This window comes from Arvicanthis niloticus, chromosome 1 (genome assembly GCF_011762505.2).
Source record: "Arvicanthis niloticus isolate mArvNil1 chromosome 1, mArvNil1.pat.X, whole genome shotgun sequence".
Classification (NCBI taxonomy): Eukaryota; Metazoa; Chordata; class Mammalia; order Rodentia; family Muridae; genus Arvicanthis; species Arvicanthis niloticus.
The window spans coordinates 55,255,634-55,278,020 of NC_047658.1; the positions used below are offsets into that span (position 1 = coordinate 55,255,634).

General features: G+C 46.2%; 1 protein-coding gene across 6 annotated transcripts in view; it reads right to left on the minus strand.

Moving 5' to 3' along the window:
- Il16 (interleukin 16) overlaps nucleotides 1-22,029 on the minus strand; it is a 139,928-nt gene extending 117,899 nt beyond the window's left edge. The window contains exon 1 of one of the 6 annotated variants that reach the window (XM_076937108.1): nucleotides 21,475-22,029. In XM_076937108.1, the coding sequence (XP_076793223.1) occupies nucleotides 21,475-21,514 (40 nt within the window). In that variant the 5' untranslated portion in view covers nucleotides 21,515-22,029. Of the gene's footprint in view, nucleotides 1-2,148; nucleotides 2,570-8,161; nucleotides 8,432-21,474 lie in introns of those variants that run through there. The other 5 variants (XM_076937096.1, XM_076937099.1, XM_034505928.2 and 2 more) reach the window with 5 other exon arrangements.
- Nucleotides 22,030-22,387: the final 358 nt, after the last annotated feature.

Here is a 22,387-nt window from a genome sequence, read left to right on the forward strand (position 1 = left end):
AAAAAGCATCATTGCATCTTGGGCTGACAAAATGAGATGTCTCAGATAATGAAGGCGCTTGCCACCAAGCCTGATGACCTTGGTCTGGTCCCTGGAACCCACATGGTAGAAGGCTGACACTTCCAAGTTGTCCTCTGACCTTTAAGCTTCACCATCTACTATAGTGTATACTTTCATAGCCATACATGTACACACTCAATAAACAAATATTATTCAAAAATGTTAATTCTGTTGTCCATTTCATGAGGGACACCTTGCCAATATCCCAAAGTCCTTTATTCTTTGCCTGTCTAGCTCACATGATAAGAGAATTCCAGCCATAATGGACTGGCCCTGTAGTGACAGCTGTGCTTAGTGACAGGTTTCTGAGCCCTGAAGGCCACACTCATTCTTGAGCAGATTGGTACAAAGAAACCTTCGTGGCCACCAGCTGGGCTTCATCACTGGCCAACAAATGTGTTGTGTTTCTATAATTACCTCCATCATGCACTCAGTGACTTCAAAATGTCACTACTGTAGTGTGCCAGGAAGTGTTCTGATTGTTTTACCACTTAAACCCTCATAAACCCTCATGGGCTCTTGTCACAGAAAGATGACCAAAGCACAGGGCAGTGACCACCACAAAACTATGCAGTGTGGCTAAATCCTGAGCCTCCAAGCTGGATCTCCGTAGTCCCACCTGCTGCCTTGATTGCCCTCATTCAGTGACTCTCCCATGGGATCTTGACGATCCACACATCAATCCTCCTCTGTCCCTACAACTATGCAGTAGTCCAGGCATAGTGGCACCTGTAATTCCAGTCTCCAGGAGGTAGAGGAAGGAGGATCAGAACTTCAAGGCCAATCTCAGCTATGTAGTGAGTTCAAGGCCATCCTGGAACAGCCAAGACCCTACCTTGAAAAACAAATCTGGCTCCTTACTTTATTCTTACAGCTGCCCTTCCTGTCACCCCACCCTGGTACTCTTGAATAAATGCTCTGTGCTCTGCACTTTCTCTCCTTAACTCACTGCTTTGAGATCCGGCACCAGGGTTTGCTTCCTTCCCCTAAAGCCATGGAAACTCCCATATCAGTTCCACATTCAATGTGTCCCCAGCCTCAAACGCAAAGCTGAAACTAGCTTTGTCTTGAGAGGACTGATCTGTGTCTGTCCATGGTCTTTGAGTTCTCAGAGCCTTTTTCTTCCTGTTACTTGTTTCTCTTTCAGATATCCCTTTTCAAATCTAAACCATCACAGCTGCCCTTGGGTTGCTGTCTCCAGCACAGGAGGTCCTCAACTCCCTGTCCTTTCAAATCCCCAGAACTGGAAGCTCCACGGCAACATCACTGTAGATAACTTAGGTTGGACCTTCTTCCTTTCAGATCAACCTCAGTGGGACGTGCATGATGCATGTGTGTGGTGTGTGGGATGTGTGGTGTGGAGGGTGTTTTGAGTACATGATGTGTGTGTGTGTGTGTGTGTGTGTGTGTGTGTGTGTGTGTGTGAGAGAGAGAGAGAGAGAGAGAGAGAGAGAGAGAGAGAGAGAGATCCAGAACATGTACATTAACCATTTGAAAGTTTGAAAACCAAAACGTTTTATGTTAAAATCCTTCTAGAAGTTTCTGAAACAAGGTGAGGAAGAACTAAGGATGAGTTGCTAAGCACCTCTGTGTGGAGAGTAAAACTGACACGGAAGGTTCAGATGTCAGGCAGATAGGGTGAGAAATGGAGAAAAGAATAAGGGTCGGAAGGATGGGTGTGTGTGTGTGTGTGTGTGTGTGTGTGTGTGTGTGTGTGTGTGTGAGCAGAACCAAGCCTAGATGCTGTCACACAGCAGTTGGATCCAACCATGCCTGAAGCTATAATGTTTATTTTGTTATTCGAATCAACACATTCATGCTTAGGCTTAAAAGTGCATCTTCCTGAAATAAGAGTCTTTCAGTCTACTGCTAGTAGTCTAAGTCCTCAAAAAACTATGACTTCCCGAAAAGAATGTGATTTCTAGGCTACTTCCACCCCAGCCAACACTTGCCTTTCCCTCCATCCATTCTCCTTCCTACCAGCTGATTTACCAATTTCCATAGACCCTCAGATTACACACCCCATTCCCTTTCTCCCCCATGTCCTCTCTTCACCTATAAGCTCCCCAGCCATGACTAGTTACTCACTAGGTGTCTTCTACAGCAGAGAAGCTATGGGGTCCTTTGAGGTTGAGGTGCAAAGCTGTAGGCTTCCTTGGCTGGGGACACATGCAGTACTCAGGCCAGATGAGGCTCAGATTTCTCGGTGGAAACTGCTCATCCCATGAGTGTGTCCAGTGAGCACTGTCAGCTATAAAAAGCAAGCTCTTCTACAAGGAGTAGCCATTTCTAAGGCTGGGCCCTCCTGAGAGATGACAGAGAGTGTGGGATAGAAAAAAGAAGACAGAGGGCAAGGCACTCACCCTCCATCTGAGAGCAGAGACTGCTCCAAGCCAGTCTCACCAGCCCAGAAAACGTGAATGGGAAAGGAATACAAGGGCTGAGGTGGAGAAACCAGAGCTGCACTTCTGTGGAAAGGGATTTCCCTCTAGGCCTAGCACCAAGAGAGACAGAGAGAGGGGAGGGAATAATTGAAAACACAGCATGCAGTCACGTGGCTCAGCTTGGCTTTGGTAATTGTGCTTGGGACATTAGAACTGGATATTGATCTCTTGTGCAACCAAATATCAGTGGTGCTGGGAGCCAGCTGTGCCACACTTCCCCTCCTCAGCCCTCTCTGAAAGTTCAAACCAATAGTTTTTCTCTTATTTGGTTCCCAGCAACAGGATTCCTCACCAGTATCTTACCAGGTTTCCTCTGTCCCTGGTGGGCTCTGCACAAGATGTCCCTGGGGTCCTCTACACACAGAAGGACTTCAATATGGAACTCATCAGGGAACACCCTGTCTTCCCAGCCCAGGGAAAATCAAAGGACGAGAGAAACACTCTGCCATGTCCTGGCTAGTGTCCCTCCAAACACCTGACTGAGATTGGTTCTCTCTGCCAGGCCTCCCAGAGCACAAAGGTGCTACATAATCACCTTTTCTGTCATGCAGGAGATTACCTAGAAAAGAGGAATGGGGACCACTGCCCTCATAGTTGCTCAGGACACCTGACCGCAGCTGAGCTGTCCTTTGCATAGAGTATAGTGACAAGGACTGTGGAGCAGTGACACTTGCTTCCTTTAGAGGCCTTGAAGAAAATTCTAGAATTCAGGCTAGGGAGCAAGGTCTGTAAGTCTGCCTTTCCCCTCTTCTGTATTCCCTCACCTCCTTGTCCCCTTCTTTCTTCTCTTTCTTCCCCATTCCCCATTTTCCTGCTCTCTGCCCCCTTCTGTTTTTTTTGTTCTTTCTATTCTCTCCCTCCTTCCCTTCCTCATCTGCATGTGGTTAATGTGTTGGGCAAATCCCTCCCTAGAGCTACAGCCTTGCACTTGGATCTGGGTGAAACATCGTTCGTTGACTGGAGAACTGGAGCAGATTGTAAATCACCATGTGGCGAAAGGGGAACCCTTTGATAAATCTGTTTGGAGTTTCTGCATTCTCCCACAGTGTCCTATTTCAAAGGCAGTTTTGAAGTCTGGCCCTTCCAGCCCAGGGGGCATATTTTTTTGGTCTTGAACTAAAAAGTGATTCAGAAATAAGAAATGAAGAGAAGAGGTGAGTGTCCCTTGTCTGCCCCAAAGAAGATCATTAATAGAATTAAGGGACCCACAGCTGAGTCTGACCCGCTGTATCTATATATAATGTACACGGGATAAGGAAGACAGCATCTCTGGGCTTTAGTATCTCCACAGTCAAGCCGACTGTGTTAAACACATGCCATTTTTCTTCCTCTACCCTACTACATCTCTGAGGAGACCAACTGTACTCTCTGGAGCTTGGCACAACACAGGGCATTGTATATGGTGGACCAATAACTGAAGAGCATCTCAGAGGCCCCTCCCACTGACACCTGTACCAACACAGGAATACCATCCCGCTTGGGACCACAGACTGGACAACTCCAATGATGAGACATCAGAGTGAGAGGAAGCCACATGAGCTGACATCTGAGCTTAAGAGTTATCTAGAAAGACATTCTGGACTCTGGAAAGTACTTAAGAGCCCAGGGTGGCTATCTCACATCTTACACAGGTACTGAACTTTCAACATCTAGGGAAGTGGTCCTAAATCACAGACAGGGCTGGGGCACCTTTGGATAACTCAACACTACTTAAGTCCAAAGGCACAGGGCCAGGCAGGGCAGGGATTCCTCCTGAGTAAGCCGTACCAACATGACACAAGTAAAACATGCAATTCACCTTAAGAAAAATCTAGAAAAACTCAGCTAACTACTGGGAGGTCTGAGGGAGATAATTCAGACTAGGACTTACACTTGTTTGTTTGTTAAGTTTTATGGGTGCACACACATTCAAACTAGGATAAGCAAGAGCCTGGCTAAGGATGGCTCACCTTGCTTGGATATCTGAATTAATAAGAAATAGAGGGAGGGCCAGGTACAGTCCTTTAATCAGAGCACCCAGGAGGCAAAGGCAGGCTTATCTCTGTAAGCTTGAGGCCACCCTGCTCTATGTTCCATGCCATTCTGACATACACAGAGAGACCTTATCTCAAAAGAAAGAAGGAAGGAAACTAAGAAAGAAACAAAAATAAAGGAAAGAGGAAAAGGGAAAATGAGAAAAATGTAAATAACTGTGAACAACCTATAGGTGTGCCAGTGGAAGAGTATGTAAAACAGTTAATGGCACACTCTGTGGGATGCTACACAACCAACAATGGGAATGAAACTGATGTACATGTGTAGAGATGGTGGAAGGTTGGGAAGTCCTGAAAGCTAAAAACTATTATAAAAGAGTTGTCTAAACTTAGTCTTAATTTATGAAAAAAAACATACCTTTATGGATAAGCTGAAAACTAGTAGTCATTTTGGGGAGGCTGAGAAACCTTTCGTTTCTACATAATTGTTTTCTGTGTTTGGTTTTCTTTTTATATCAGTCACAACTCACCATTATAGTCAGAAAAATAAAGTTGTGTTTTAGGAGACAAAAATATAGCGCCACGTCTAATTTTTAATCGTGTGGTACTGACCTGGAGGTTTTATTCCCACTGCTAGATTTTATGGTGCTAAAAGTTGCTATGCAGTCTACCAAAGAGAAAAGTAATCAATATTGCCCATCTGTGAACCCTGCTAGGTAGAATAATCCCAGCAAGACACGCCCTTCTGATGCAATAGTGGTTATTTGAGCAAGCAAACATTTTCTCGTTGGATCTAAGTCCTTTTCCAAAAGATGAAAGCCATACTTGGCACTGTTATCAGAGCCAAAAACCTGTGGCTAGACAGGTCACAGTCACAAAGGGAGAACTTATGTTATTATTCTGCTAAACAGACATAGTGTTAAACCAACTCTCAATGACTTATCGTTATGCCCATATATCATTGCATCTGTCAGTCCTCATTAGAGAAGCCTCTTCCTGCAGTAGACAGCGATTACCACAGAGACTCCCAACTGCTTAATGTGCAGAGAATAAAATACTGGAGCTCTCCAGCCTCCCTCACACAGATATCACTCCCTTCCCACAAAGCTCAGAGATCATTGTGCAAAGTGTGTAGAAAAATTATAAAGCCCAATAGCAGTAGATATCAACAAAAGAGTGATTTTCAGACAACATGGCTTGGCAGTTGTATGGACTCAAACCACACAAAATTCCAGTATGGATGGGAAATGTGGGCAGGAACTCCCACTCCCACTCCCACTGGAGAAGCTCTCGATGGCTGCTGGGAGAGGAAAGCCAGTTTACTTTAAGACTATGACCTGGTAGGTCAACTACACTCCAGGGCATAGCCTCACACTTAACAAACTTGGGCAACACAAATTGAACTTGATAGGCTTTATTTTTAAAGACTCAAAGTAAGTGGGTAAGAAGGTAGGGATGGATCTGGGAGGAATTGGGGAATATAGGGAGTTATATCACACAGGAAAATCTCAAAAAACTGAAAAAGATATATTATTTAAAACATTTTTTGCAATGCTTAGAACCTTTATCAAAGTAAAAAATTGTTGGAACTAAGCTGGCTAAGAAGACATAGTAAGTATCCAGTTTCTGAAACATAACTGTGAGTCATGGAGTGTCGACATGCTTTGCCAAGGAGCTCAAGGAGCCAAACTCTGTCCTTCAAAATCTACTGAAGCCTTGTGTGACCTGGTTTTGTTACCAGTCAAATGGACATGACAGCAGTTGCTACTTATCATGAAGTTTACGATAACAAATGAAGGACAGAAGTTTGGTCTCAGCCCTGTGTTAGTTGGTTATTGCCATTATGCAGGCCATCTTTGTCACTATGACTTAAAGCTAAAAGTCTCCTCTGAAGCCTTCTTTGTCACAATCTATTGTTGTTATATAACTAGTTAGTTAAATTTTTTTGTATTTTGTACATATTTCGTATTTATTATGTAGAAAGACACATAAGACCTAAGCCACAGCCATAGGCCTCCTACTGACTCAGAAGGTCAGTAATTAAAGTACTTTGACCTCCAGTTTAAACTCTGTTCTTTGCAATAATGACATGGTTATTGTCAACTAATTTTCAATTTTACATCCTTTAGTTCCTTGATTGTTTTTTATTAGAAAATTTCAGCTTAATTGTTTTGTGGCCACGGGGATGTGTTTTGGACATGATTTGTTGGCGTGTGTTAAGGCCAACTTTGTAAGATGGCATATGAGGTGAGTAAGCATTGTTCTTTGAGCTATCACATGTGCAGAGAGGCTGACAGCCCCTATGTCCCCTCCCACCTCATGCACACATACTTCATTATCTTCTTTTGACAATTTTTTTCAGTGTTGGAAAAGTTGTTGAAAAATATTGCCCAGATATCACCTGTGCAGTAAACATGACAGTCCCCTGCCTCCTTCAGCAACTGCTATGACCATTCCTGGACTCATGTGGTTTGGCTGGAAGTAGCAACAGCCACCCTTGAGGAATGGGGAAAAAAGAGGAAGGACATGTGAGACTGGAGCAGCCACCTACCTCTGACCCTTGCTGTGTGCTGAGGACATACTCATCCACTATAGGTCAGAGAGAGGAGAGCCTATGGCTGACTGAGCCAGGAGTCCTTCCTTACCTTGAACAACAGGAAGATGGCCACCATGTCCAAAGAGAAGTCAGGCATACTCCAAGCTATAGGGCCACACCCATACCCTTCTATGTCCCACTGAGGCCCTAGAATACTGCATTTTGGACTTTTATGATCTGATTCAAAGTTTGAGCTTACATTTTATATCATGGTACACACTATTAACCACACATAAGATACACAGATAAGTCAGTGTTTATGAATTCATAAATAAATGTGTGTAACTAAAGCAAGACATCATCACATAATACCATTATTATGTTATAAATAAAAATACTAAAAAGTTCCTAGAATATATGACTGTGGGGGAGAAATGCCCCAGGCATAAAGCACTCGCCTTTTAAGGATGAGGGTCAGAGAGAGTTTCAAACCCTAGCATCCACACGAATGCACAGTAGGTGTGGCAGCCTGCCTATAATCTCAACACTTGGGAAGCTGAGCCAAGACACTCCCCAGAGCAAACCAGCTAACTACACTAGTCAAATGGATGATTGATGGAAGAGCCTGCCTCATTGACCAATTGAGGAAGATACCCCACACCAACTTCTGAGCTTCACATGCACAAGTACACACGTACACAGACACCCACTCATATGTGTGCCCCTACACGGGAATACACACACACACACACACACACACACACACATTTGCACATATTCTATACACATATGCAAGCAAAGAGATTGATTTTGTGAAGAATCTTATAAAATGTGAACCCTATTCATTTTATATGTAAAAGGGAATTTCTCATTAACTGTACTGATTTCCAATCTACTGAAGAGTCATGTTGGAAACCAGGAGCCTGAAGCTTCCTTTGATGCTTCCAGCAGGGTCCTGTGGTACATTCATATAGCTTGGAGTTCTCATTTCCTTGGATTTCCTGAGTCTCTCTCTGTGGCCTTGGGTCCCACAGCAGTAACTGATACAGAAGGATCCTGATTGTAACAAACCTTTTTCTGTCACTTTTGGGAGCTGGTCTTTTTCTTATGCTGAGGGAAGATTGAGGAAAGGGATCAGAGTTACTCACGGTTAGCCTGGCCAGGTAAGAGATGCCATGAGCAGCAGGGAGGGGGTGCCGTTCCCTGACATCCCAGCAGTGGGGTGCGCCTGTGGATGTGCCAAAGAGCATATTGGTGGTGACCTCCTCCAGCTGGCAGAGCAGGGCAGCCACATCCTAGCTGTTGCACCTGCCCATTACAGATGCACTTCTGCCCCCACGGTGCAAGACCCATGAAGATCCCTATTCTGCATGGATCCTGACATCTGGGTCACAATGCCGGGAGCGAGTAGTCCAGGAGCCGCTTCTGTGACATCTAATTCTCTCCTCCAGGGACAAGTGTAGCAGGCACCACAGCTCCCGGCTCTCTGCCTTCCTTTCCCCCAGGCAGCGTGCTCACGCACAAGCTGCTCTCAGCAACCCCATCTGCTCTGTGCTCTTTCGGGCAGAGACCTCTTCATGTTTCTGGCAGACACCAGGCAACCATGTCTAATTACAAGACTGACATGGATGGGCCCTGATTTCTACAGAGACCTGAAAAAACTTGGAGTCCATTACTGATTCGAAGCTGCCTCCCAAACAGAAGCACGGGGCTCTCAGAACCATTTGTTTATTTTCACTGTCTTGGATTTTTGCTCCCCACATACTGGGGTGCGCGGCTGCTGTGTTTTAAGATGAAGACCATCTCACCTATGGAAATGTATTGCCAATCTCAGTAGGTAGTGCAGACACAAACAATTCCCTCTCCTGATAAAGTGTGTGTGTGTGTGTGTGTGTGTGTGTGTGTGTGTGTGTGTGCACATGCTCAAGAGCTATATACATGAGTGTATCGCCTGTGCACACACTTACGGAGATAAGAGGTCAACACTGATTGTCTTTCTTCTGTGGCTAGCTATCTTATTTTTTGAGACACGATCTCTCACTGAACATGAATCTTGCTGATCTACATAGGTTGGCTGGCCAGCAAACCCCAGGATCTCTCTGTCTCTGCCTGGCCAGTACTAAGCTTATAGACATAAGAAACAGAACCCATTTTATGTGAGTACCAAGGATCTGAACTTGGGTAGCAAGCACTTTACCTACTGAGGCATCTTTCCAATCCCTAAAATTATTGTTGGTGTTTCTTAGTCCACATAATAATCAGTTTCTACCATTCACTGTGATTCAGGCTCTTGGGCCATATGAGATAAAGCATGGTACTTTACAGCCTACTGGGAACCATAGACACAGACAGATACTTTTCCTAGCATATTAACTTCTCCAGCAGAGGCTTGAGTTAAGTGCCTTGACTGAAACAACTCTTTGAAGCATCTCACCAAGGACCTACCCATGAGCAGAGACTTGGGAGCTGAATAAGGGGGTCACAGAGGCATAGAATAACCCTTCTGAATTTGGTTTAAACAAATCTATTGGTGGCTGTGGAAGCTGGGGGTGTGGAAGAAAGGGGACAGCGATACCATAGCTCATTAAGCTTTAAGATGCCCCTCAGGAATATGACCTCTCTATGCTGTTATCAAATTCAATTCAAAGGACTCCCCCATCTCTTCAAGTTCTTGGGTCTCTCATGGTAGGATTCAGAAGACAGAGATGGAGAGAGTTGGCAAGAGCTCAGCTTTTGACTTTCTCCTAAAATAAATCTGTTCTTTGTATATGAGTGTCTTCATTAGGGTTTTACTGCTGTGAACAGATACTATGACCAAGGCAACTCTTAAAAGGGCAACATTTAATTGGGGCTGGCTTACAGATTCAGAGGTTCTGTCCATTATCACCAAGGCAGCAGCATGGCAGTGTCCAGGAAGCCATGGTGCAAGCAGAACTGAGAGTCTGACATCTTCATCTGAAGGCTGCTAGCAGAATACTACTGGCTTTCAGCTAGGATGAGAGTCTTAAAGTGCACGCCTTTAATCCCAGCACTTGGGAGGCAGAGGCAGGCGGATTTCTGAGTTCGAGGCCAGCCTGGTCTACAGAGTGAGTTCCAGGACAGCCAGGGCTACACAGAGAAACCCTGTCTCGAAAAAACAAACAAACAAACAAACAAAAAAACCAAACCAAACCAAACAAAAAACCCAAAAAACAAAAAAACCCTCCAAGGAATGTGAGCAGATAACATTTTTTTCATGTGTGTGTGTGTGTGTGTGTGTGTGTGTGTGTGTGTGTGTGTGTGTAAGTATGCACATGTGGAGGCTAGAAGAGAACTTTGTAGATTGGGTTCTCTCTTTCCACCTTTTCATGGCTTCCAGGTATTGAACTCTGGCACTAGGTTTTTATGAGAAGTGCTTCACCAACAGCCATCTTTTAAGCCTGAGTGTTCTTCTGTTATGGTTTTACTCTGTCAATATATGACTAGTTTATGTTTGTTGGGGTGTGTCTTGGGGCAGTGATGAGCATAAAACCTGGAGTCAGAGGTTGCAGTTAAGGCCCAGGATAAACCCTGTTTTACCTGGGTGAATCCCACCATTCAAGTGGAACCACACCAGAAGATCCCAAAGACAGTGTGTGAAGATATCAGCAGAGTGTCTAGGATTGGAAGAATGCTTAAGAAATGGGAGTTGGGAAGCACCATCATGTAGTAAGTAACCAGGTAGGGCATCAGCAAGGCACAAGGGAAAGGGGGGCCTCAGCCGGGCTCAGAAGAGTTGGCTACTGTGTAACCACAGGACAGAGGAGGACAGAGAAAACAGAGGTCTGATGACCTTCTTCCAAGAAGCTGAGGTAAGAATGAGGGAAACTGTAGAGAGCAGTGACCCCAGGCTGCACCAGGAAGCCCCAGCACGGCTTCAGCTAGCTCCAGGGATGCAGCCATCATTTGGGCGTAGCTCAACCAGAAAGAGACAGTTTTCTCAACTGAAAGCGGAAGAAGAGATGCTGCCCCGTGACTTCAGAGCATCTGCTTCTCTTCACCCTCGTGTTCACCACCTGAGTTCCCAGCAACAGGGAGAAATCACACTATGAAACAGAGGGTGGGATTAGCACCACTGGGAAGGAACCAGAGCAGGAATTGATCAAAAGCAGAAGCAGGGAGCCAAACGCTCCAGTGATTCTTTTCTCACAGCCAAAGCTATCAGATGCACCCACTCATTGTGCCCATCTGGCCATGTCAATAAGAAATCATCCTTCAGGTACCCAAGGCCTCCCTTCCTCTTCCCAACTGCTTCTACACCCACATCAATAAGGACAAGACCAGGTTAGGAGTCAGAAACACTACACCCACAGCAAGGCCATCCAGCCACCCACCATGACTAGAGACGCCCATCATGCAACACAGTGGCACTGGGACTCCTATACCAACAGCTCTCCGTGATGAGCCTTCCCTGACCACCTCCAAACAGAATATACATCTTAGCAACCAAATCCCTCCCCATTCAGGCCAGAAGAGTCAGTTTCCTTGTACAGGACATGGTCGCTAGCTCCACAAGCTGAGTGAGGGGCCATTCACTCACCTGATCCTCCTGGGACAGCCTTTCAGGATGTTACCACCTTTGCTTCTCTCTGCAATTGCAGAGACCAAAGCACTTGTAATCTCACGGCCAGGGAACCAAGCCCTGATTGGACTAAGTGGGGAACACTCCTCTGTCACACTAAAGCCAGCCCTGAGTCACATTCCAGCTCAGAGGGATGGCACACGCTGTCGTATGCTGCCACCTGCTCTGGACAGGTGACTCTGGGTAAGTGAGTCCAACCTGGCACACATTTGTGTGAATACTCCCAGCTAGAGCCATCTGATTTCTCCATGTGAAAGGCTTGGCCCAAATAGGGGACGGCAGGGCTGAGAGCTGAGCCTCAGAATAAAGTCCACCATCTGGACAGGCCCTTTCCAGATCACAGTGAGACTCCTTCTCTGTCCCTAAGTGTCCTGGACATTTGCAGGAAGCCAAAGTATAATTAGAAGGACAAGAGAGTTAATAGACCAGAGATTGGCACCTGTCAGGAGTTTTCAATAAATATATCAACAATCCTGATGGCCATGCACTTGAATCCCCAACTACTCAAGAGGTTGAGGCAGGAGATTCATAAGTTCAAGGCCAGCCTAGGCAGCTAAGCAAGTCTTTGTCTCAACACAAAATTTTAAAAAAGAAATGGTAGCACCATGGCCATGCACATGCTAGGTAAGTTGGATTCACCAGCACTGGAAGGAAAAAAAAAAAAAACAACAACAAAAAAATGAAAATGAACAAGAAAAAAATATCACCACATGATACTACCCACAACTAAGTGCTGTCATAACCATGTCCCAAAATCACCACTCAAAAGCTCAGTTCACATCTCCTCACTCTGTGCTGTGCTTGATGACCTTGAGTCACAGCTACCATTAGATCAGCAAAGTCAAACTTTTTCCAAGGTCATGGCTAACAAATTCCCACATGGGAACTCTAAACAAGGTGTTCCTGATCTACAACCCAACCCCCTCTTCCATCCTGAGCTAGACATTCCCTAACAGATGAACTAACTGTAGGAATCCTCAAGCCCCAGCCCCACCCTCCAGAAGGCATGGCTAGCTCTGTGAGAGCATAGGCCACATGACACTAGCATGCTCCATTCATTTACAACCAATTACTTTACTTCCGTGAAGCACACTGAAAACCAGTCTTAAGAAACATGACCTTCCTGAGTGCTTATTATCATGTGGCCAGCATGTCCTTTTCCCTCTCGTCCCTTCAGAGAGCCTGAGATCTCAAGGTGACATCTAATCCATCTGTCCAAGAGTATGCCCCACATCCCTCTTCTAAGCACAGCCTCTGTGGGCAACTGGCTAACTCTTATGTGGCCTTTCGGGCATGCTTTTGACACTCTACCAAATGTTTCAGGTCCTATGCATTAATAAGGGTGTGGGGGTAAACTGTAGGATGCCCGTGACATTCCATACAAGACTACTGTGGAAGTCCGTCCACTGTTAAGCAACCAGGGTAGTCACAAGAGACATCTTGGAAGGGCAATCTGAACATAAAGTTGCCTTTGTCAACAAACATGGGGACAGCCCCTTATTGTGGGACTCAGTGTGGGGGAAGGTGCAGGAATTTCTGAAGTGCTTGGGGATGGGGGCATCGGTCAGCACTGTCTGCTCTGCTTGTCTATAGTGTCTCTTGAAGTTATTATCAAAAGAGTGTAACTGGGACTCCAATGGGCTCTCTGGCAGAAAAGTTGAAGACTCTGTACCCTAGACCTGAGGAGGATCCTGGAGCTCTTTGCATCAGAGCTTCCTTTACATTGTCTGGCCCGGGTCCAGTTTTTTTCATCTCCCTCAATTCTCATATAACCCATTTTCTCTTAAGACAAACTCATACCCAAGTATAGTCAAAACCCTGACTGATGCCCCACAGACTTGTATGCATGATCTGCACCCCAAACTGGAAACTCTGTCACACAGAGGATATCAGTCTCTCTGAGGAAGAGGACTGACTCTTCCTCTCTGCCCAGCAGTCCACAGGCCTTGCTTCTCACCATTATTCCTTCCCCTTCGAACCTCTTATTCACTGAATTTCACAGTCACCTTGGCCTTTAGTTCTCCAACAAGTCAAGCCCATGTTGCTGCAGCCACTCCCTGATCCAAGAAAGTTCCCTTTCCAACTCTTTCTGAGGCTGGCTCCATCCTAAATACAGCCTGTCCTGTCCACTCAATCTCAATTACGGCCCCCACAAGCCCTCTACTCTACTACGTCACCCTTGTTTATTTCCCTTGGGGAGCCTTGCACCACTGGAGGGTGACCTATTAGCCTATATGAGTGCCTGCGAACCGTCAATGTACCCCATCAAGGATACAATCCCCCACACAGGGACCTCATCTGCTTTGTTCACCACAGGGTCCCCCAAACAGGCCAGGCCCACATAAGGGCTCCATAAACATTTACAGAATGAGTCAACACATAACTGAGTGAATAAATAAACGACCGATGCCTCATAATGGCTTTCCACATTTGTTTGTACTTTACGGTTTACAAAGAGCCCTTACATCTAGCTCATGTGATTAGACTCAGGTTAAATTGCACTTTCAAAAAACGTACACTTCCCTCCCAGCCCTTCAGGGCCTCGGACTAGGAAAAAAAGGGGGGGGGAGCATATTTTCCTCAAGGGAACAGAGTTTAGTTGTGAGACCATTAGCCCTGGGATTATTTAAGAGCCACAGCAGAAAGGAAATCACCTGGAGGTGCAGAACCTGAAGGGTGGTGAAAATTTCCGTAGCACAGACGTAACTGAGGCTCAGTGTCGGACTGATAATGGCCAGCTTAGTGCCTGTAGCTTAGTTAGCCTTTGGAAGATGCCACAGTTCCCACCCTTGCCCTTAGGAGGACCCGGCAGGATGCTGAGACCAGATGTGAGCACAGCATCATCTGATGGCCCTGCCCTTTTAACACGACTTGAAGAAGCACTCTTTGCCAAGCTGAGCTGCTGGAGATTTCTGCCTGTGCCACATCCCATCTGTTGAACAGGTTTGGAAAGGGTTAACACAAAGCTGGAGGGAGTGGTCTCAGCCTGGATCCTGCTATTTTAAGGACAAGGGTGGGTTACTAAGCACCAGCACCCCGCCAGCCCCTCCACCTGGAAAAAGAAATAAAAAGCCAGTTCTTACTGGCTGACATACAGGGTGAGAAACCGTGGAGCCCCACCCAGCACAGCCCCGACAGGAACTAGGACACTACTGGGCCCCAAAGTCTCCAAACTAGGGGAGCTGGCTGAACCTCTCCTTTCCTGTTTTTAAGGGTATCAGAGGTGTTCCAAAGAGTGGGGTTTGAGTCCTGGGATGTCATTTCAAACTGGGAAAGATAGAATCTAAGGAGGTCTGTGCCCAGTCGTGCCAAGCGGTAACTAGCCCCACTCTCTCTGCCCACACAACTATCTGAGGAACGCTGCCGCCTGCCTCATATCAGAAAGCAACATTTGAAAGATGAAGAAATCCTTTCTTTTCCTCATTTGTTATTGACTGATTCTGTTTGTAAAAATGTTAAATCCCTGCCAAGGTCATAGGCTTGTCTCCTACAGATGCGCCTCACTTCCTCCACCGCCTGGGGTCAGCATGACCCACCCCCCACTCCTTGACAAAGAGACTTGCCAGCTACTGTTTCTCAGCAAACTTGTTTTTCAAGTTTTGCCCCAGTCACCTCCTCCAGGAAGCCCTCCCTGCCATGGCCTGGCAATTACATCACTGAATTTAGGGCTACTCTCCCATCAAAGCACTCCATGCCTGTCTTTTTCATCAGTGTATCGCTTTATGCAGTTACTGTGACTTCCCTATGCCAGGCACTGTGGCTCACGTCTCCCTCAGCAGTCTTGGAACCCAGTGCAGGCCTGGCACAAACAGCATGCTAAGAAGCTGTTAGATGAAGGGATAAGAGGAGGAAGAAAAAGAGAAGAAAAGACAGGGAAGAAGGAGGACAAGAGAGAAGCAGAGAGAAGGGATGCTGAGGTCAGATCCATAGACATGGACACAGATAGACAAATAGAAGGAGAAACTTGCTCATGTGCTCACACCCTGGCAACAGGAGGCAGAAGCACCAAAGAACACAATGCTGGCTCTGAGGGTCCCGTGAGAGTCTACAGAGGCCTGTGTCCTCTGCTCGGCTCCGCTCTGCACTGTTTGCGTGACCAACTACAAGCCATTCTCCCTTCTGAATGCCAGATCCTTTTTTTTGTAAAAGGGTTGTTGTAACAAGACCTGAAGAGTGTCTGCTGACATGCTAGAAGCTCAAATACCAGCTTTGCTTCAAGGCCCCAAGCTACTACAGTGCCCTATTCGTTCTCCAGAGAGAAGAGGAGGGAGCAGCCGGGCACAGCAGCCACAGCACGCTGTAACTGGACCCTCTCCCTCCGTGTTGCAACATCACTTAGACAGTTGAAAGCTTGTCCACCAACACTGCCTGCAGCCCACTCTCAGCTGCTCTGGGTATACTCTCCAGTAAAATCAGCTCTTTGCCTCCAGGGTTGGGGCCAGGGACAGGCTGGGCTGCATCAAGATGCACAGGACAGCCTCAGGTAGGCAGATGCACACCCACCTCCTGCTCAGGATCCACTGGGTCCCCCAGGAGGCCCTGGGAGAGAGGTGGATATTCTTAGTCCCTCTATGTAGTTTGTTCATCATCCCTTATCCGATCCCATGTCTGATCGGATCCCATGATGCACCTGCCCCTTCTTCCTGACCCAGTCTGCTCTTCTCATCCCATTATTCAACCAAAAACTACAACCCTCACCCACTCCTAGTGACAGCCTGGGCCATACTCTCTATAATTTCCCTTCAGCCCCTTTAGTTGAGAGTTACCTCCCTCTTGGAGCTGCCTTGAGCTGCAGAATTTGATTTCCACTGATACCCACCATAAGTCCTGCCTACCAATTATAGGTAAGGTTTCTGCCTCCAGAGCTAAGAGGCATTGAAGCAGACACTACATTTTATGTAAATAGACCTTTAAATTTGATGGCATCTTATAGGAGCACCAAGCAATTTGAAAGTGCATACAAAAACTTTCTTGTGTAATGACATTTGGGATGGGGGATGGCACAGGGTCTCATGTAGGCCAAATTAGCTTCAAATTCACCATGTATAATTGAATGACACAAGGATGACAATAAACTGATCTTCCTTCATCTGCCTCCTAAGTGCTAGGATTACAGGATTGTGCCACTGTGACTGCTTTAAGTAGTGCTGGGGCTCGAACTTAGAGCCTTGTGCTTGCTGGAGAGGCACCCCATCAACTGAGCTGCATCTGCAGTCCAGCATTCCCTAGCAGTATGTCTTACAGCAGTATACACACTTCTCAAAGCACCCTAAGCCCCGACTCAAGACATGGTGTGTGTTTCACTCTCTGTAAACTGACAGATACTGAGGAAGCTCCATACCTTCTGTGGCGTAATGATACCTGACACATATGCAAATACATCAAAGATGGAGCATGGAAGAAAAGTGGGACTAAGAGACTGGCAGACACAATGAAGGGAAGATGACACTAATTGAATGTAGCTACTGGATATAGGCGTGGTTTGTGTGGTGGCTTCATTGAGAATGTCTGTATATGCTCATTGATTCGGTCACCAGGGAGTGGCACTATTTGAAAAGATGAGGAAATGTGGACTTATTGGAGGAAATGAGTTTCTGGTGGCGGGCTTTGAGGAAAAGCCCATGCCACTCCTAGCCGCTCTGTCTCACTGTCTCTCTATGTCTCTATCTGTCTCTGTCTTTCTGACTGTCTCTCTGTCTGTGTGTCTCTCTATGGCTGTCTCACTATCTATGTCTGTCTCCCTGTCTCTATCTGTCTCTGTGCGTGTCTCTCCATGGCTGTCTCTCTGTCTCTCTGTCTCTTTACCTGTCTCTGTCTCTGTCTTTCTCTCTCTCTCTGTCTTTCTTTGTCTCTCTATGTCTGTCTCTCTGTCTCTCTATTTCTCTCGTTGCCTATGAATCAGGATATAGCTCTCAGCTACTGCTCCAGCACCTGTCTGCATGCCTCCATGCTTTCTGCCATGATAATGGGCTAACCCTTTGGAATTGTTAGCCAGCCCCAATCAAATGTTTTCTGTTATAAGAGTTGCCATGGTCATGGTGTCTTTTCACAGCAATAGAACACTAAACAGTAAGTAGAGTGGTTTCTGCTTCTCCATATGCTTAAAACCCTTCATAAGGCTGTTTTGGAAAACACAAAATTGAAGGCAAGCTGAAGAATCATTATAGGATGTTATAAAATAGCTCCTGGCACAAGGTATCTTTTTATCCATCCAGGTTGAAGATCTTAGTACCTTTATAGGCACTAAGTAGTTATCCAGACTCAATGTCAAGAGGAAGCATCTGTGTGCAAATCTGTGCATGTGTGTGTACATGTATATGTGTATGTGTATATGTATGTGTATGTGTTTGCATATGTGTGTGGTGTGTATATGTGTGTGTTTGGATGCTATTTTCCAGCAATAGCGTGGCATATTAATATATGATTTTCAATCATGGAACATTCTGACCAGGATTCAAATGTTACTCCTGCTTCATGGCCATCTGCTGAAACTCCCAGTGCCTGCATTTAGCTCACTTGTCAAACAGAAACAAGTACATTGCCCTGGCACAGCCGGGAAGGGAACATATACTCTGCCTGGAAAGCCATCACTAGCTGTTTCTGATGAATACACTCAGGAGGAAGAGGAGGAGAGGACAGAGACAGTTAGCTGATGACAGGAAGAACCTTGTCCTGTTAGTTAAAATGTCCTCCTGTACAGTGGCTAGGTACAGTGGGGAGGTCTGGGGCCACTTTCTTTCCTTAATCTGATCCCTGACCTGTGTAGTGATAGTAATACTGCTTATTCAGACAGGGTCTCTCTATCTAGACAGTGCTGGCCTTGAACTCACTTTTTACCCAGTCTATCCTCAAACTCACAGCAATCCTCCTGCCTCAGTCTCCTAAGTACTAAGATTGCAGATGTACACAACCACACCCATCTAAAAGTATAGCATAAACTGGTCTCAAACTCTTGGTCCTCTCACCCCATGTCTTTAGCAAATTGCCTGCTGACACCGCACCACATAACAGATCCTACCCTATCTTAACACCCATACACCCTGAAGAAAACAAAACAAAAAAAAAAATAACCAAACAAACAAACAAACAAAAACAGCACAAACAAGACTTCCTCCCAGAAGTTCATTCTAACTCAGTAGGTTAGGTTGGTTTTCCCCAATGAGAGCCTTTTGGAGGACTTGTGTTTTTAGAGTCTGTTGTTTATTTAACATGTACCATTAGAAGCTGAGCACCCAGCACAGTGCCTGGAGCACAGAACGCTCTAGACAAGTAATGTGCTGCAAATGAATCCCAAGTGCTTTAAGAAAGTGATTTCACTGGGCATGACTAGAACAAAGTATAGTGGCACATATATGAAAATGCATAATAAAACCCCTTACAGTTTATACTAACTTAAAAGCTAATGAAAATTAAATTTTTCATATATTAAAAACTCCTGCAGTCCAATCCATTTCTCTCATGGAAACCGCAATGGAACCTTTCTCCTGGTAATTTATGTTCAACTCGTCCCTGCTTATTTTCAATAGTGGTATCCTAAATGTATACTTTATTATTTAATATACCAATTAATTCTATTCAACACATCTACTATTTTCTGGCTTTGCTAGTACAACTTTCCGATGCATAATTGTTTTTAAATAATGTAAACTAAAATACAATAAAATGAACATCACAAGCTGTGGCCACAAAAAGAAAAAAGAAACAAGCAAAACAAACAAGCAAACACTGCTGCACACATATTTGTCTCTGTCTCAGGAAACATTACAAAGTTCTGAACTATTAAAGACATACATAGTGTCTCATACAGCTGGAGTTCTTCCCTGGAGCAGAGAAAGTGCACAGCAGGAGTTGCCAGTGCCAGCTCCTCCTGCCTCCAGCCTTATGCAGAACTGGTGTTTGCCTTGCAGGCCGACCCCCTGCCGGCAGCTGCTCCATTCATAGGGATTCCCCAAGGGCCTGAGACTCTATTTTCTAGCAAAAGAAATGAAGACATCTGCAGTCCTGTGACCTGGACAGATACAAGCAACCAGGCTGGTCACTTGCATCTACACTTGCACAATGATACTACCAGAATGGTTCCTGGGGTCATCTCTAGTCCATCTCCTATCTAACCATATTCTCATCAGGGACTCTGAGTTCTATAATAGACAAGAACTTATCCAAGATCACATTGCTCTGTAAGAATCCAATTGGAAAGGTGGCCATATTGCTAATGCCCAATCTTCTGGACAGGTACGCTTGTCCTTGAAAAGAGCAAGTATTCTGTCAGATTTGCTAAATAGCTGTCACCCATTGAAGCTCCTTATCCCGTGATTAAGACATCCACTCCCACAACCAACACAAAGTTTGCTCTGGACAAACCATGGCTGAACTCTTCTTGCTTTTCTCAGAGTCCTGAAGCTGCCTTACCCATGATGATGGTCCAGTCTTGGGGGCAGCCCACAGGCAGTGCCTTATCATTGCAAGGGCACCAAGCTCTCCAGGAACAGCTAGACCAGCCAGAGGGAATGCTGAAACTCCATCACTGTCCTGCTATCCACCCTGCTGCATCCTTTACCCTCATGGGTGCTGTACCTACAGCACTCTGCAGGGCAATTCCCACTCTCACAGCTCTGCCTCAGAGTCTGTTGCCAAGGAAACCTCAGTGAAGGAGATTCAGCCAGAGACAGAAAGTGAGTAAGAGCTAAGATGTTCCTACACAACACTGAGTACCATGTCAGTGCTTGCTGGAGCAGATTCCCCAGAGGAAAAAGACACATCCACACGGTCATTTTCCAAGAGGCATTTGAATGGAAGCCTGCTCCCTGATATAGAGAATACCGCTACTGCTTTCACCCAAGAGCCCGGGGTATCTGTGATAGTTGCTGGACCACCTAGGAGAGCTACTCCTGAGGTTTCACATGGTCATACTGCTATATCCATGCTGTTCAGGACACTCACAGACTGAGTTCTGTTTCTCTCACCTTGTGAGGCAGGAATGGATTATCCCTGATCTCAGAAGGAGGAAACTGAACCATAGCAACAGTGAACACCTTTTTCACGATTAGGAAGGCAGCTCCTCTTAGAGCCACACACACCACACCCCTGGTTGGGTGGTGGCCTACCCTCCTGCTTTCCCTCTAAATTCAGAGGGTTTTGTGAGCTCGAATCAAAAGAACTCGAGAGTTTTACCCATATCTTCCTGGAGCTGGAAAAGTCGGGCTGTGCTTTTTGACTTGCCTCACTCTCCTTTTTACAGGAAACCATGTGTACATTCCATTTGCCCAAGTTAAGGCTGAACCCAAGTTTTGCCAGCACTGACTTTCACTGTTGGGCAGAAGGATTAACCTTGTCTGCCCAGAGCCCGTTTGCGTCTGTTTCTGGAGCACACGCAGGGCGCTGTCATAAGAAATGACATCATCTCATGAACTGTACCTGCAAGGAAGGCAGGGCTTCCAGCCAGGGCACCCAAGACCCTGAGTCCAGACTTGAGAGGTCCCCAACTGCTCTACTGTCCTACCCTACTTCACATTTCCATCTTATATTCCGCCTTTGTTGTGGGGACCCTGACAGCTTCAGCATTGAACATGGATAGCCCCGCTCCTCCTTGCCAGCAACAGCCACAGAGGAGGCCAGGTGTGCTCACCCTCTTAGGGAGGGGGTAGCTCCTGTGATGTGCACTTCACCTCTCTGCCCAGTACATAGAGAGCGAGAGCCAGCCAACCCCTTACAAGGACAAACACTCCCAGCACACATGTGCACATAGTCACACACAGGCTGCACCAAGTAAGGAAAACGGCTCTCCCATCCCTCCGGAAAGATGTCCAAAAAGATCAGGCCCCTTCAAGTCCCCAGAGACAGATAGGAAGAGGCTGCACTTACCGGCCTCCCTCTTGGAGAAGATGGTCCTGGGTAAACTCATGAGCAGTGTGGCTGGTGACAGTCTCCGACAGACCACGCAAGAAGCACAGGGATCCGCAGCTTCTCTGGCTGGGAGTCTTTGAATGGGAGTTACAACTACAAAGTGACTCTTTCCTTAGAACTGTTTTTCCTCTGCAGGGAGGGAGGAAAAGAAAAAAAAAAATCCCTTTCCTACTGCCAGAAAATCTTTAACGTTTCACAACGGTCTCTTCCAACTCTGGCCTCCCTGTGAAGAGAGTTGAGTGTTTCACTGGACTGGAGGGAACCCTCAGATCCTATGCCTCTTCCCGGACCACAGACTGAAATGCAAAAAACCTCAGCCTTTCCCGTGTGTGCTTGGAGAACGCTGAGAGAGGGCAGAACCCAGAGGGGTCCGACATGTGGAAAATGTGCCCCACTATTGGGGCCACCGAATCACTCCTGTCTCTGTGCCTGCCCCTAGTGTTTCCAGAGAGTTCTGCCGTGTTTACGTACTTGCATGGGACAAACACAACACCCCAAATCGTAACCCCATGTTACAGTGATTCATTTTCTCCCTCACACACAAACACAGCGCCTGTTCAATCCAAATGGGAAACGCCTTTCATAAAGTGTGCGCTGGGCCTGGGCAGAGCAGCTGGTGCTGAATGCAGCCTGTGTCCCCAGAAGGGCAGAGGGGCTCTGGGGAAGGTGGAGGCTGACTTTAATCAAGACAAACAGAAGGCACTGGGCTCCTGCCCCGTGTCTGGAAGAGGAGGGATCAAAGCACAGGGGTTCCAGTGCCCTGTTAAATGTCGTCAGCCTCCTCTGACCAATTTCCCCTGCTTGCTCCTTATACTGGGTAGTATTTTTGGACTTGGACATGATGTACTGTTATTTTAAGTGACCAGTTTGA